The sequence below is a fragment of the Pseudorca crassidens genome, chromosome 13 (assembly GCF_039906515.1).
Source record: "Pseudorca crassidens isolate mPseCra1 chromosome 13, mPseCra1.hap1, whole genome shotgun sequence".
Lineage (NCBI taxonomy): Eukaryota > Metazoa > Chordata > Mammalia > Artiodactyla > Delphinidae > Pseudorca > Pseudorca crassidens.
Genome location: NC_090308.1, coordinates 25,007,037 through 25,021,784, shown reverse-complemented (window position 1 = coordinate 25,021,784; position 14,748 = coordinate 25,007,037). Strand labels below are relative to the sequence as shown.

General features: G+C 41.9%; 1 protein-coding gene across 4 annotated transcripts in view; it reads right to left on the bottom strand.

The window, feature by feature from the left end:
* Positions 1-14,748, bottom strand: part of NHSL1 (NHS like 1) — a 237,889-nt gene that overhangs the window by 88,546 nt on the left and 134,595 nt on the right. Inside the window, exons 1-2 of one of the 4 annotated variants that reach the window (XM_067701929.1) lie at positions 13,808-14,137; positions 8,070-8,289 (exon numbers count right to left, since the gene is read on the bottom strand). The exons of 2 other annotated variants lie outside the window; for them this stretch is intronic. In XM_067701929.1, coding sequence (XP_067558030.1) covers positions 8,070-8,097 — 28 coding nt within the window. In that variant the 5' untranslated portion in view covers positions 8,098-8,289; positions 13,808-14,137. Of the gene's footprint in view, positions 1-8,069; positions 8,290-13,807; positions 14,138-14,748 lie in introns of those variants that run through there. One more of the 4 variants, XM_067701931.1, reaches the window with a different exon arrangement.

Below are 14,748 nucleotides of genomic sequence, written 5' to 3'. Positions count from 1 at the left end.
ACACTTGGAGCCTCTCCCACTCCCCCTTCGCCAGCGGCTCTGCTCTTTAAGGCTCATGTGATTACATGAGGCCCACCCTAGATAATCCCGGCTAATCTCCCCTTCTTAAGGTCACTGAGTAGTAACCTTAATTACATCTGCGAAGTCCCTTTTTGCCATGTAGTGTAATACGACGACAGGCATGGCGCCAGCCGATGGACATCACGGGGCCAAAGTCTGCATATCACGCTTGGTGGAGCAGAGAAGCGGTATTCCATGACTTGGATTCCTCATTCCAGAAGACTCAAACATACTATCTTAGCTTGATAATCAATTACGGCTCCATCATTAAATTGTTTATCTGTATTTGTCTTGAATGGGTTAATATTTTCGGTATGCACCACCATCCAGGTCATAAATCCCTAGACCCGAACACCTGCCTTTGGTTGACAATATCCATGTCATTTATTCCTACAGAATAATGTGGTCCTGCACCCCAAACATGGTTTTCCCAGGTAAAACCCAAATTCCTTTAGGACTTGTTTTTGGCATAGTTACTTCTTCCCAGACAACAACAACAAAAAATCTTACTTGTGCAATTCTTAATGCATTTCAACTCCCTGGAACCTACTTAAAGAGAACAGTTGGAAATGAGCCTCAGTAACCCAGGTGTGAGAAGTTTATAACTTTATACACGGGCAAGGTAATGTTTTCTATTTTGCTTCTAATACTAAGCCAGATGATACACCAGAATTTTCCCTCATATTTTTAAAGATTTTCAAATATGAGTGAATTAACTCAACCAAGTCTTCTGTGATTCTTGGCATCAAGGACAATGACTGATACAAATGCCCTGCCTTCTAGGTTCCTATTGCCTAGCACAAGAAGACACACAGCTGCATGACAATGTGACAGGCAGCACGGAGGAGGGCTTAAAAACCGGCTTTGGAATGTTAGTGATGGAGAGCTTCCAAGACGAGGTAATGTATGAACTAAGTCCTGTCGGTCCAAGCTAAATGTTAGGTAGATGTGACGGGAGAAACAGATAGTCCTCCTAAGCTGAGGGTCCTGACACGTGCAAAGAAAGATGAGCAAAAGTGGTGAATGTGGATGGGGGGAAGAGGCACGTGAGCACCGAGGCTGAAGAGGAAAACAGAGAGATGTTCTTTTATAAAGGGCTCCCCTGCATCATATTAAAGAAGTTAAACTTTGTCCTGAAGGCAATGTTATGGGTGGGGGTGGGGGTGGGGGTGCGGAAACAAGCGTTACAGTAAGAGAAGAAACACGATGAGGTCTGTTACATTCTGGATAGGGTCTGAAGTAGGGGATCAGAGAGCAATTAGCCTAGAATCAGAAAGTTAGACTCCCGATAGACCAATAAAAGCATGAAATGCTAAGTCATCACACTAAGGCAGTGCTAGCCCAGGGGATGAAGAGGAGAGGCAGGTTCCAGAACATATTAAAAAGGTGGAATTGACAGGAAGTGTAGGAAAATGAAAGAGGAGGAAGCAAGAGAATTGCCAGTTTCCCCAATAACATTCCAGGTACTTTATCTCATTTGATTCCCACAAAATCACCCCTTCAAGCAGGCAGGGCAGCCACTTCTATTTATTAGATGGGGAAAATGGCTCAGTGGTTAAGTGACTTCCTCAGAGTCAGTAAATGATAGACTCAGGATGAGAAACTCTCTCTGACTCCTAGGTTAAAGAGTCTTTCTGCTTCACATGCAAAAATTTTACTGGTGGTTAATCACATCATGCAGATTTCAGGCTCACCATCCTGAATGTGCATTTTAGTAAGATCTCAACTGGTCATTAAAATGATGGATGGGTCCACCGTTTTCTTTTTTTTTTTTTGCGGTACGCGTGCCTCTCAACTGTTGTGGCCTCTCCCGTTGCGGAGCACAGGCTCCGGACGCGCCGGCTCAGCGGCCATGACTCACGGGCCCAGCCGCTCCGCGGCATGTGGGATCTTCCCGGACCGGGGCACAAACCCGTGTCCCCTGCATCGGCAGGCAGACTCTCAACCACTGCACCAGCAGGGAAGCCCCACCGTTTTCATTTTATTTGAGCTGAAAACACAACCTACAGGTTAAAGTTCCTGTAATTTTTAATAACCATAATAGTTCACAGAGATAAAGGGGAAGAAATAAAGTCCTTAATGCAGCTAAGCACTCATTCACTAACATATTAATAAAGCACCTCTAGGTACTCTGATATAACGTCCTGAATAATAACCAGCTTGTTCTCATAGTACCTAACATGGACAGAAAAACACAGGGACCAAATTGTAAGCATATTGACGGAAAAAATGGGGAACAAGTGTTGTAATGGAAATAGAGTGAAATGCATACAGGGGAACCCTAGAAAATAATCCAGTGGATCTGAAAATTTAGAATCAGGGACAGGAAGGCCAAATGAGATAAAATTTCAATAGAAATATTTAAATAGATATAAAAAGGAAAAAGTCCCATATTTAAATGATGACTTGCTAAAAGAAAATAATCTCATATTTCTAAAGATAATTTTACCACTTTCCTTTTATCTACAGTCAACTGCCCATTCATGGGACTATGCATTGGAGCAGAGTTTTGTTTTGTTTTGTTTTTGTTTTTTTCCAATTGAAAACTCAAGAGGGAAGAAAGTGCTTAAAGGCTGCGCTTCTCCTTGGTGAGTAAATCCCCGGTCCTTTAGGAGAAGTGTAACCACTTCAGGGCGGTGCTTGAGAGGAGCCAGCAGGGGGCTGGCCATTTCCCTGGTGGTGACCTGCCACTTCAAAGACCAAGGTACCTGGGAAGCACGTCTCCCTCCCTGTCACCACAAAGTCTAGACCCATTTGTTCTGAATGTTTGAATTTCTAGAAACACATTAACCTTGCTCCTCCTCTCTGATCAGCTTCCCCCTCTTAACAAGCCATTAATGACTGAAATCGTTGCACTAGGTTATTCTATAAGGTTGTATAGAAAATAAAACTTTGAAAGTTAAAAATCTTTCTTGCTCTGCTTATTGCCTGCATATTTTCCGTCCCATTGAAAGTAGAGAAATCCACTTTTCTATTTTAAGTTATCCTCAGAAGAGTCCATTTATTTTCATGAAGAGTGATGGATGAAGTCCTTTCCACCTAAACTAGGTTAACTATTACATTTCATTCCTTTAATCACAGATACCAATTGGAATTCTTTCTTGGTCAAGATAACGGGATAAGCCCTCAGGGAGCTTAGAATCTAGTGGGGAAGCCACAGCACCTTTCACTACCAAACACATGACATGGTATGTCACAAAGAACCTGCAAATCTCACTCAACGAGTGGGTCAGAGCCTGCCCTCCATTTTAATAATGCTATGAAAGGGGAAAAAAAGCCGGGGTTCTATGAAAGAGTGAAATATCAAGCACTTATCATGAGAGGACTTTTTGATATTCCTTATAACAAACCAAGGCTCAGCAAAACAAGTATATGCGGGCTTCCCTGGTGGCACAGTGGTTGAGAGTCCGCCTGCCGATGCAGGGGACACGGGTTCGTGCCCCGGTCCGGGAGGATCCCACATGCCACGGAGCGGCTGGGCCCGTGAGCCGTGGCCGCTGAGCCTGCGCGTCCGGAGCCTGTGCTCCTCAACAGGAGAGGCCACAGCAGTCAAAGGCCCGCGTACCGCAAAAAAAAAAACCCAAAAAACAAAAACCAAGTATATGCATAAGAATAAAAACTGTAAGCTGCTTATTAAATATTTCTGTTAGCTTCCTAATATGGATAGGCTCCCTACTGTTTAGTTCTAACTTAATCCCTATCAAAAAAAAAAAAAAGCCATGGGAATCAATTTTCCAAAATTCCAACAGAAACTCTCTTATCAAATTTATTTCTTAAAAACTAAAGGTACACCTTGGTAGCTGCATTAAATACACAAATGGCTACATTTGATGATAAAATGAGACAGACTGGAATGATCTTCATTCCCACTACAGAAAAGATGAAGGCGTCTCATGAAAGACCACACCTTCCACGGGCACCGGACAAGAACACTCCTCACCTGGGGCTGTGGTTTCAGCAAGGAAACCTTTTCATTTCCTGCCAGAATAGAGGATCTGACACAGCTACAAGTTCTGTGGTTCTCAGAAAACCACTCTTCTCCTCTATGGTTTAGTTTTGGCCTGTGACTGATGTTCCCAAAACAACAGGAAATTGCCAAGGCCTGAGCTTTTACTCTGAGTGCAAGGTGTCTTGAGCAAAGGAGTGGCGTGAGCTCACTTAGGTTTTCAAAGGTTCACTCTGGCTACTGGGTTGAAAACAGGCTGTCAAGGGAAGCTGTGATAGTCGTCCAGGTGAGACCCAGCAACGAGCTGGCAGTAGAGGTGGCCAGAGGTAGTCAGATCCCAGAAAAGATTTTTTTTAATTGAGTCAATAGGATTTTCTGACATTAAACGGGGGAGGTTAGCAGGGAAACAGGAATCATATATGACTTCAAGGTTTATAGCCTGCTCAACTGCAAAAGTGGATTTGCCACCTATGGAAATGAGGAAGATTGCGGTGGGAGAGATGTGGGGACAAAGCGGGAAGGGGACCAGGAGAGTTCATGAGGTCCTTCAGACATCCAGTTGGAAACGTGGAGGAGGCAGTTGGATATTCACATTTGAAATTTAGGGGAGAGGTCCCAGTTGGAGATAGAAAGGTGGGAATTATCAGTACATCACAAATACTAGATTCCCTTACTGAAAAGCAGCAAAGGGCTCTTGACACTGATTAGAGAATTATCTTAGAATTGACATGAGAATTCTCGCTGTGCAGCGAGGAAGCACGACTCTGGCAGAGAGAAGCCTGCCTGTTCTCTCGCTTCTCTATCGGGCATCCCTACAGCCTGACCTAATTGCAGACGTCACAGGGTTGCTATGGGGCCAATATCAAGCGGGAGACAGAGAAAGGTAGCTGGTCTTCATACACAGAGCAGGAAGGTCACTTTCCAGTGTTGAAATGAGGGAAAGGGAAAATTAAAGAAAACCTAGTCAAACACTGTCCAAAATAGCAGTCGGGGAGAACCCTTTGGTATGTCATGTGCCAAAGGAATCTCATCTATTTTAGGGGCTCCTGTTTTCCCCTCAGTTCACAGACACTTTATCTTTTGCAGATAACACTCCAACAATGGATCTATTCAACCATTTCATGAAGGTGAGTGAGAGGCGGGGAGCAACTAAGACAAACTCACTTCTAGCCAAATGTGTTACTATAAGCCAAAAGAGCATATAAATAAAGATTTATAATGTCTGCCATGCCAACATTAACTTTCTGTGGGAAGCAGAAAACACACTGGACCTTTAAGCTTTAGATGTTCGCAATAGGTGACTGAAAAGAAGCTGTCTCTGTTGTAATCATATAATCCCAAACCTAAAAGTGATCGCAAATATCAAACTAATGTTTTATCTCGTGTTAACCAATGCTTTAAATCATGCTTAAAGCCATCAAAAATTTACTCATGTGCATTCAGTCCTTCCGGCGTTTATGGACCCTGCTTTTTTGGAGGAATGGACACACAATGTCATCCTTCGAGTCTGCTTTTTTTAACTTCCTTTGTAGTTTACTGACAGTTCAGCTGGACAACTCCTACACTCACGAACCTGTTCTCTCTGAGGTGGGAAATGGGCCAATTAACAATGGAAGAAGGAATTGAGTGAAAGAAGAAATACTCCAGCGATTAAGGAGAGCCAGTTACCGATTCCTCAACAGTCAACCTGAAATAAGGACATGTCTACCTATGAAGGATAAAACTTCCCACCCATCCGTTCCTCTCGTCTATAGATATGCAGAGATTTTTCTGAATACAAAGCAGTTTTATAAAAGGCACCATACGAGCAGCCCAAATCTTGTTTTAAACTGTTATCAAGTATTTGTTCTGCCAGGAACATTTCCATTTCCAAAAAGGAATGGTTTTCGTCTCAACTGCTGTGGGAGCAAACACTTCCGCTGGAGCAGTTAGAACCACGTCAGGATACTCTCCTTGGCCTCCCCCGCTTTCAAAATATTTGTGTTGCTACAGTGCTCATTTGCCAGTATATGTGACTTATGATTCTTTGTATTCATCTGGGTGTATTTATACAAAGGTGATTCCAGAAAACTTTGCAAAAGTTGGTGTAAATATGTTGCAATGAAAAACCAGAAGTACATCTGCCTTTTTTCACTATATATGATCGTTACATTGTATTCGCAAATTGTGGTAGAAGTGGGTCTTTACTTTCACAAGCCCAAGGTAAGTCTAATCAGTAACTTTATGAAGCACTTAGAGAGGTCACATCTAACTAACACTACTACATACTCGTGAGAAAAGGTCCAGCATTTTATGTAAGTTATCATTTAATCCTTGGTCTTTTGTCAGGTAGCTGCTACTCTCATAGCTAAGGAGATCTTTACTCAAGCTTATGTTATTAACGGACAGAGCTGGGATTTCTTGAATCTTCTTCATAGATTAATCTGTTAATGTTTTGTTATCTGGGTCATCATTAGCGGGGAAACCCTTTAAAAAGTCTCTGGCTTTGCTTTGTTCTCAAAGTCAATCTTGGGGGAAAAAGGAACCCCCAAATCAGGCGCAAGCAGAAGTGCCTTTTGAGAGGAAAGGAAAGCAGCTGGAAAGGTCCTGGGCGCCGAGGAGTCCTGGGCCTGGGAGAAGTCCAGGACCGTGGGAGATGGAAGGCTTTCCTGGGGCAGGGGGAGCCAGGCACATGGTAAGTACCCATTAACATCTGATGAATTAATACTTACACCCTAAACTCTGTCAAAACAGTTCGGTCAGATGTGATGAACCTCAGAGGTATTTCAGAATATCAACAAGTTTTGTATGAATCTAGATATATAAATTAGCCACCTTGGGATAATATTGGCCTTTTTTTTTTGCATAAAACTAGGTATTCTGTTATAGCAACATTTTTGCAGGAAAAGAAGGAACTACAGCCTCCTTTGTCCTCTTAAAAATGAGGAAAGGGTTAAAGAAAAACTCCAAATTTGTAAGAGATGGCCAAGGAAGGAGAGACGGAGTACCATCTGGGGCTAGGTGCTCCCACATGCCTTGTTCTCCCTCACCATGCCACCTCACAGGCATCTTCTGAGGCTCCCTCTTCATTTGCTGAGGAACCTTTTCTGTTTGAAACCAGAAAAGGCACTACTCTCAGCTTCTCAGTTTCCCCAGCCAACCTTCTACCAACTCTGGAATCTCCTGGACTCCTGCCTTTCCTGAAGCCACCTTAACCATTCTGGACGCCCTCTCTCTTCCCTGTCTTAAGAACACCCCGGGCAAGTCGCAGGGCACCCCTCCGCCCCTCCCCCTCCACATATCAGAGAGCAGAGGCAGGTGTCCCAACTTTCATTCTAAAAGTTTCCAAAGCTTGCACAGTTTCACTCAGTGAAATAAAACCACAAGGAGAACAGATGTCCTCTTATGGTCATCAGAGGAGGGAATTTTTCTCTTTTGTTTCCAAATGCTGTCTTGCCTCTTGCCAAATCTCTCAAGAACAAACATGTAATATATAATCTGACCTTTGAGAACCATACTCCACTTAAATATAAATTCACTTAAACTATATTTCAACTCCCAGTTTCTAAAGCTCAATTTATGCTATTTATATCTTTTTGTTATAAGAAGACATTCCAACGAAGAAGTGGCGACAAGCACTCCCATTGCTCTTACCGTGCAAGCCCACCCCCCCAAATTAAGTCCTCATTCAAGCCAGCATGGCCTTTGTCTCAATGGCTCTCAGTATTAGCCACATTTTGACAGTAACAACAATACAAATTCTAAACCCAATTTAAGTTAACAAAACCCGATAAACATGACATAATCAGCAGATGGAGCACGGACACTGCTCATATATGATACCCAATAGTTGGTCATTATACTACTGCCTGTCAAATGAAGACCTCTTAATTTCAAATCCAACTGCTATGTATGATTTTAAAAAACAATGGACATTTTTCAAATCTAGGAATATCCATCTTCCTACCCTGCGTCCCCAATACGTTCAATCATGCAAAAGCTATTAATTGCTTAAAGGCCCTTAGGTTGTTCGGCAGTATTTTCTTCTGATGTTTAAAATAGAAAAATACGTACCCCTGCATACCTTTGTGCCTGGCTGATGGTGGTGACATGATGTCCTGAGTGGTAAATTGCCTTTATCACACTGGTCCATCTGCCTTTGTCTATTAACTATCACCTTTACTAACGCGTGTGCAGATTACTGATCTGCACCTTCGTAACCAGAGGGAGTTCAAGCCAGCTTAGGTATGATGCAGCCCCCTCAATGAGCAATCAGAGGACGAGGAGAGGAGGAAAGGGAAAAACTAGAGACACGGAAATCAGCAAAGAAAGAAAACAAAAATAGGTAAAAATGGGACAGGAGATATTCAAATGGAGGATCTAACGGAAACCTCTGCCAAAGCTTTTGGTAATTCGAGTCATTTGATTCAGTTCCACCAAATCACCCAGGGCACTATCCTTGCACAGAGCATGCTCCACAGACAAGCAGACCCCCAGCCCTGCGTGCTTCAGGCAGCAAAGCTCTGTTAACTGCTCTTTCATTCCTTAAGGATGGCATCTCCTAGTTTTTATTATATCACCTCTTCAGCACAGTGATCTGGCTTCTACTGCAACGTATTTAAAAGCAAGATTTTGATTAGTAGTGGAAGGAAGAAAGAGAACTGGAAAGCGTGATAAAGTTTTCAAGGGAAAGACAAAAGAAATAAAGGGCCAGCTTTGTTTGGTTTATTAAATTTCAAGGGCTTTGCCCGCCAGTTTGAAAAATGCATGATATCATCGTGTGTTTATTAAAAGTGCTACTTTAAATTGCAGATTTAGCAAATGCGAATTCCTCTTGGTAGCTATAGGTTATGGGCTAGCAATTATATGCCATTTTTAAATGAAAGGAGGAAGGGCTTGCAGGACTGTGGTCCTAAAGGCTGCTCCTAATTTAAGTAAAACTCAAAATCTGAATGTATGATAATGAAATGTCCAGATTCACACAGATGCAATATTCCCAGGGTCACTTTGCATTTTGATTGTTCAAGCCTTTTAAAATGATGCTCAGAATCAAATAGTAAAATAGCATGAACCTTGCTCAACACTTACTTGACAGGTTATTACTGGATTTAAGAAGGGGCGGGGAACCTTCCAGAGCAAATGGTTGCTTGCTAACTTGAAAAATGCACTTGTTTCAGCACAGAAATAACAAATCTGCTTCTGATTCCAGACATTATTTTCCAAATGTTGCCAAGAAAAGAATCTAAGGAATTCTTTTACATGTACAACATACACGAGACAACTGGAGAGAGGCCTGTGATCTGTTCCAGGGTGCACGAGGAGGAAGGACAGAGCTTAATTTCTACGATGAACTGCCCTCTCGGGAGCAGAAATACATGCCTGACATAGTTCATAGCTGTAATCTCCAACATAACTCTGCTATTATTGGACAACCTAAAGGCTTTCCTAAATCTGTAACTTGTGAAGCAGAAAAGGATGCAGACAGGACCCTACCATGCTGAGTATGTAGGCAGCTGGGATACACCCACTGTACAGAATGCGCCACTTTTCCAAACCATGAAACTCAATTTCTGGATCTTGGATGACAGTAAGAGGAGAGGAAGGGAAAGAATCTAGTCCAACCCCAAAGCCAGGTTTAAATCCCTGGAGAGAATGCCGGCCAGGTAAAATCAGTATTAAATTCAGAAACTTAACATTCACGATTCTCACGAAACGCACTGAAATTATTCTTAGAGTACAAAAGGATGTATGTACTAATCCTTTCCATATTAAGAGTGAGGACACTTTTAAAAATACCTTATGTTTTAAACGCAACTACATGGAAGTATCCTACTTTAACATTTCAAAAAATTAGGTAATGAGAAAGTCAATGATTCAAAAGTACATAACTTAGCATGCATCACTTCTGTTGTATTAATAAGGGAGGAACTTAACAGAATCCACTTTGGAGAGAAGGAGATAATAGGAGAATTCTGAGAGACCAGTTCATCCAACAGCCTGAGCGGAGCTAATGCAACTGTTTAAATTTTTGGCTCACACTGAGTTGACTGCAGTGAACTGAAGTTCAATTTTGTTTTTTGTTTTTCCCCATCTCAGCAGGATCAGAGTACATGAAGGAAACTGGATCCTTTATAGGAAATAAAAAGGCAACATTTTCTTTTGCTTGACTGATCGTAGTGGGTACATTCAACCCTTCTACCTACACATACAAACTTGTCAAACTGGCAATGCTAACATTTCAAATACATCATCACAGCAGCTACACTGGACAGCCATTCTTACAGCTCTCCATTAAATACACCTCCTATAATGCTACCCTCAATCCATGTGACTATGCATGGTCCATTCTCATAGAGTGACTAATGTCCCCCCCAAAATCCATGTCCACTGGGAACCTCAGAATGTGACCTTATTTGGAAGTAGAGTCTGCAGATGTAGTCAGTTAAGATGAGCTCATATACTGGATTAGGGTAGAACCCAAATCCAATGACAGGTGTCCTAATAAGAAAATCAAGTGACAGAGAGTCACAGAGAGACCACAGGTAGAAAGGCCATGTGAAGACAGAGTCATAGGTGCTGCCACAAGCCATGGAATACCTGAGGCCACCAGAAACTGGAAGAGGCAAGGAAAGATTCTGCCCTAGAGACTTCACAGGGAACAAGACCCTGTCAGCACCTGAGGTCACACTCTAGCCTCTAGAACTGAAAGAAGAAATTCCTGTTTTAAGCCACTCACTTGGTGGTAATTTGTTATAGCAGCTCTAGGAAACTAATACAGAAGTGTCTACTAACTATACAGATTTGTCTACTTACAAGTGCCAATGCTTTGTTACCAGTCTACAGTAAGATTACTACAGAAAATGAAATAAAATGTTTAAGAACTTTATTACACCTGTTTGACATTGTGGTGACAGCCCACAGCATGTGATTTTATGTTTTACAAAATACTTATCTGTGATAGACTGGAAATTAAAAGAAAAAGATAGTCTTCAGAGTTAGAGATGTACTGAAAAGATAATTAATATTTATAAAGATGAAGCTGGTGCACTGTAATTAAGAAATCTGCATTTCTGAATCGTCTCGGAGAAACTTAATTATGTTCCATGCAGTTTTGGAAGTAAAAATATTTTATTCTGATTTTTTGAATAAAGTCATCCATGAATGGTATATAATATATGCATGGTAGTTTCCTGTGAATCATATTATTTGACTGGCTGGAAACTCACTTCCCAGACTGCTGATTACACAGTGAAGGAACAACATACCTCGGCTTTGTTAACGACAAGGACCTTGGCAGAACTTGAGAGAACATCTTCCCAGAGACTGGGAGCTCAGATGTTGCCCATAGGAAGCAAACGTGGGTGGAGTGAATGTATCTGAGCTATTTCAATGGCAACAGTTGAGGGTGATTGTAACTATACGAGCTATTATAGCCAACAACAGTGACAAAGATGACATCTCTCTTCCAAGAAGACACTTTTTCTAGCACCAAATTGACCAAAAGCTGAGTAGACAAGACTTCAGAAAAAAAGAAGTATAAATGGAGAAAAGGAAACCCTGAATCCATGTGGGAGGCTGTCTGATGTGTTTTCTTCAACAATTAAAAGAAATACACAAAGACACAATTGAACCCAAAAGACGGGCAATCATGCTTCCTTTAATGTCCACACTAATCATAACCAATAGCTCCTAGGACCTCAGGGAGCCACAGAAACAGGCCAATTAATGAAGTCCTCTGAAAAAGCCTCCATCAGAGGGAAACACAAATGCAGTAGGAACACAAAGCAACACAAGCAGCCCTTGATATTCCTGTGTTTAATCTCACTCACCATGACTTTATCTTGGGTTGGCCTCACGTGTAGGACAGAGGGCAACCTAAAATTCATTATTGTAAATCAAGAGGCTATAAATCACAGGAAGAGAGCAAAATGTCAAATGCTGTCCTGGCTGCTGGGAGATGGGAAAGTGGGTTGTTTTTTTTTTTAAAAGGGATCGTGGAGTCCTGATTAGAACACACACTTCAGCATGAAAGCATTCAGTTGTCATCACATGCCATTCACTTGACTTTCTAAAATCTCCCAAGTTACCTCGGAAACTGAGTCCATGAAATTGATATATTCTTTAATAAAATGAAATTGCTGTGATGGGAATGGGTGGAGGCAAACACGCTGAAGCAGCGGAAGTCATGCCCTGCAACAACTCCACACCTGAATTCAATTAAAAATCCTAAACCGGAAGCTGTCATTAGATCATAATGATTTCAGCTGGGGAACTGACACTCGGTTAGGAGGCACACTCATCCAATGATACTCAATTTTGGCTCTTCATAGTTACACTTTTTATTTGCGCAAACAATTTTTTGAGAAAGCATCAGGAAAGCCCATAACTCATTTCACCTAAAATTATTTTTCAGAAATATTCAAATTCATTTCTGCTGATGGGGCTCCTTAGAAATCCATTGCAACTAGATACACTTTAGAGTAAGAATTAGTTGAATTCTTTTTTTTAATAAATTTATTTATTAATTATTTATTTTGGGCTGCATTGGGTCTTCGTTGCCGTGTGCAGCTTTCTCTAGCTGTGGCGGGCTCTAGGCGTGCGGCCTTCAGTAGTTGTGGCACGCTGGCTCAGTAGTTGTGGCTCGTGGGCTTTAGAGCACAGGCTCAGTAGTTGTGGTGCACGGGCTTAGTTGCTCCGCGGCATGTGGCATCCTCCCAGACCAGGGCTTGAACCCGTGTCCCCTGCACTGGCAGGTGGATTCTTAACCACTGTGCCACCAGGGAAGCCCCCTAGTTGAATTCTTAGGGAGAGAAAGATGTGATGTTCTTTTCTGCTTTTACCCCGTCGATTTGATCAAACTTATACCAACCATATAAACAAACAACCCAAACTCAAAGTTTAATATTAAAGACTTTGGTCGTTTTTAAGGTGTCAGGGTTAAATCTATAAAGGGTGAGACTGGGGAACCCTGGTCAACACCTCAGTAATAGACTCAGGACAAAGGGGCAAATCAGCAAAGCAAGCCAGGACCACTTTATTTCCAAAAATTAAAAAGCCATGAAGAATTTCGCATCAACACAATGATATACACCAAAAGATATGAACAAAATAGTCTACTCTGGTTCCAAGGAAATTCATTTTAACTCCCCCATTCCAACAACCTCATCAAAAACCACATTCTTAAATGCTTAATTACATTATGACAAGAGTTGGAAGAAAAATAGTGTTGAAGAAAAAATAACTGCCTGAGAAAATACTCTCCAACTAATGGGGGAATCACTACATATATTCCCCATCTTCCAGTACTTCCCAAAGTACTATAATCCACACACACATAGCTAGAATGAGAAGTCTGTTCTACGGTAAAAATTAGTTTAATTCCTGGATTCACACATTAAAGCTGAAAGCAATAGAATCGCTTCCCCCTTTCTACTCACTCTAACCCTTTACAGAAGCAAATCATCACATGAAAACTTCTCTTAACAGGACTCATACTACAGCTGTAAACCATTCCCACTTAGACTATTAAGTTTCCTTTCATTCTAAACTTTTAATTACTCTTGTCTATGACAAAACACATCCAAAACGCATCCAAACAGAGAAATATCCTCTGTCTAAAAGAAAAATTCCATCTCCCCAGCAGGAGGTCTTTCTTCCTGTTTGCAACCAAAAAAGAACAATGACTTTTTCACTTTCATGCTTAACAAAACTCCCTCAAACTTTGGTTTTAAGAGAACTAGCTCTTGGATTTAGACTCTGATGCCTAACGAACCTTTTTCTAACTGTAACTTCACCACCCCAGCGGGCCCGAAGCCCCCTCACCTTTCAGGCAGAACATAGTGAGGCAGTTCCATGAGGGGCCAGTGTTCCACGGCCGGTGCGGGATGCAGTGCTAGCACAGCTGTCTCCCAGCCCACCGCCCAGCCCGCACTGCCAGGAGCGGGGCAGTCAGCCAGCGCCTGGGATTACAGGAAGCCACTGCCCAATCCCCAGCTTTCTGGGCTGAGCTGCTGACACCTCCCTATCTTTCATACGGAGTTTCACACCCTGGAATCAGCCAGGATCATCTTGGAAAGTGAGGGGAGCCGGGGGCGAGCAGTCGATGTTCGTGCGGTCCAGTGCAGGGCAGCACGAGAGCCAGCCCGTTTGTTTCTCTTATCTCTCAGCATTTTCCATTGCAGCAGATGGAGCACCTCACGTGATCCACAACACAAAAAAGAAATCACTCGATTCGGTTTCCCTGTTTGCTATTAATTCTCACAACTATTCTCTGACATCATTATTCTTTTGCTAGTCACACTCTTTTTTTTCTGATGTGGAACAACTCATATACTGGTACAGAATTAGCCCTGAACATGATGATATGACATTGTGCACACAGCTGAGTAGGTGGATATGTGTGAAGTGCTCAAAACAGTGCCAGACAAATGGTAAAAGCACTACAAAAGTGTCGACTACCACTATTACTACTACTATTAATATACTTGTGTGTTAGGATAAAAAAGGTGGAGGTTTTTAATTTATTTTTTAATTAAAAAAATTTTTTAAACATCTTTATTGGAGTATAATTGCTTTACAATGCTGTGTTAGTTTCTGCCTTACAACAGAGTGGATCCTCTATACATAGACATATATCCCCACATCCCCTCCCTCTTGCGTGTAGAGGGTTTTTTAAAACTTCTGTGGCACTGCCATTTTCCACACGAGGAAACAAAGATGAATATAGTTAAGTTGGCATCGGAGTATGTGAATATCCAACGCTA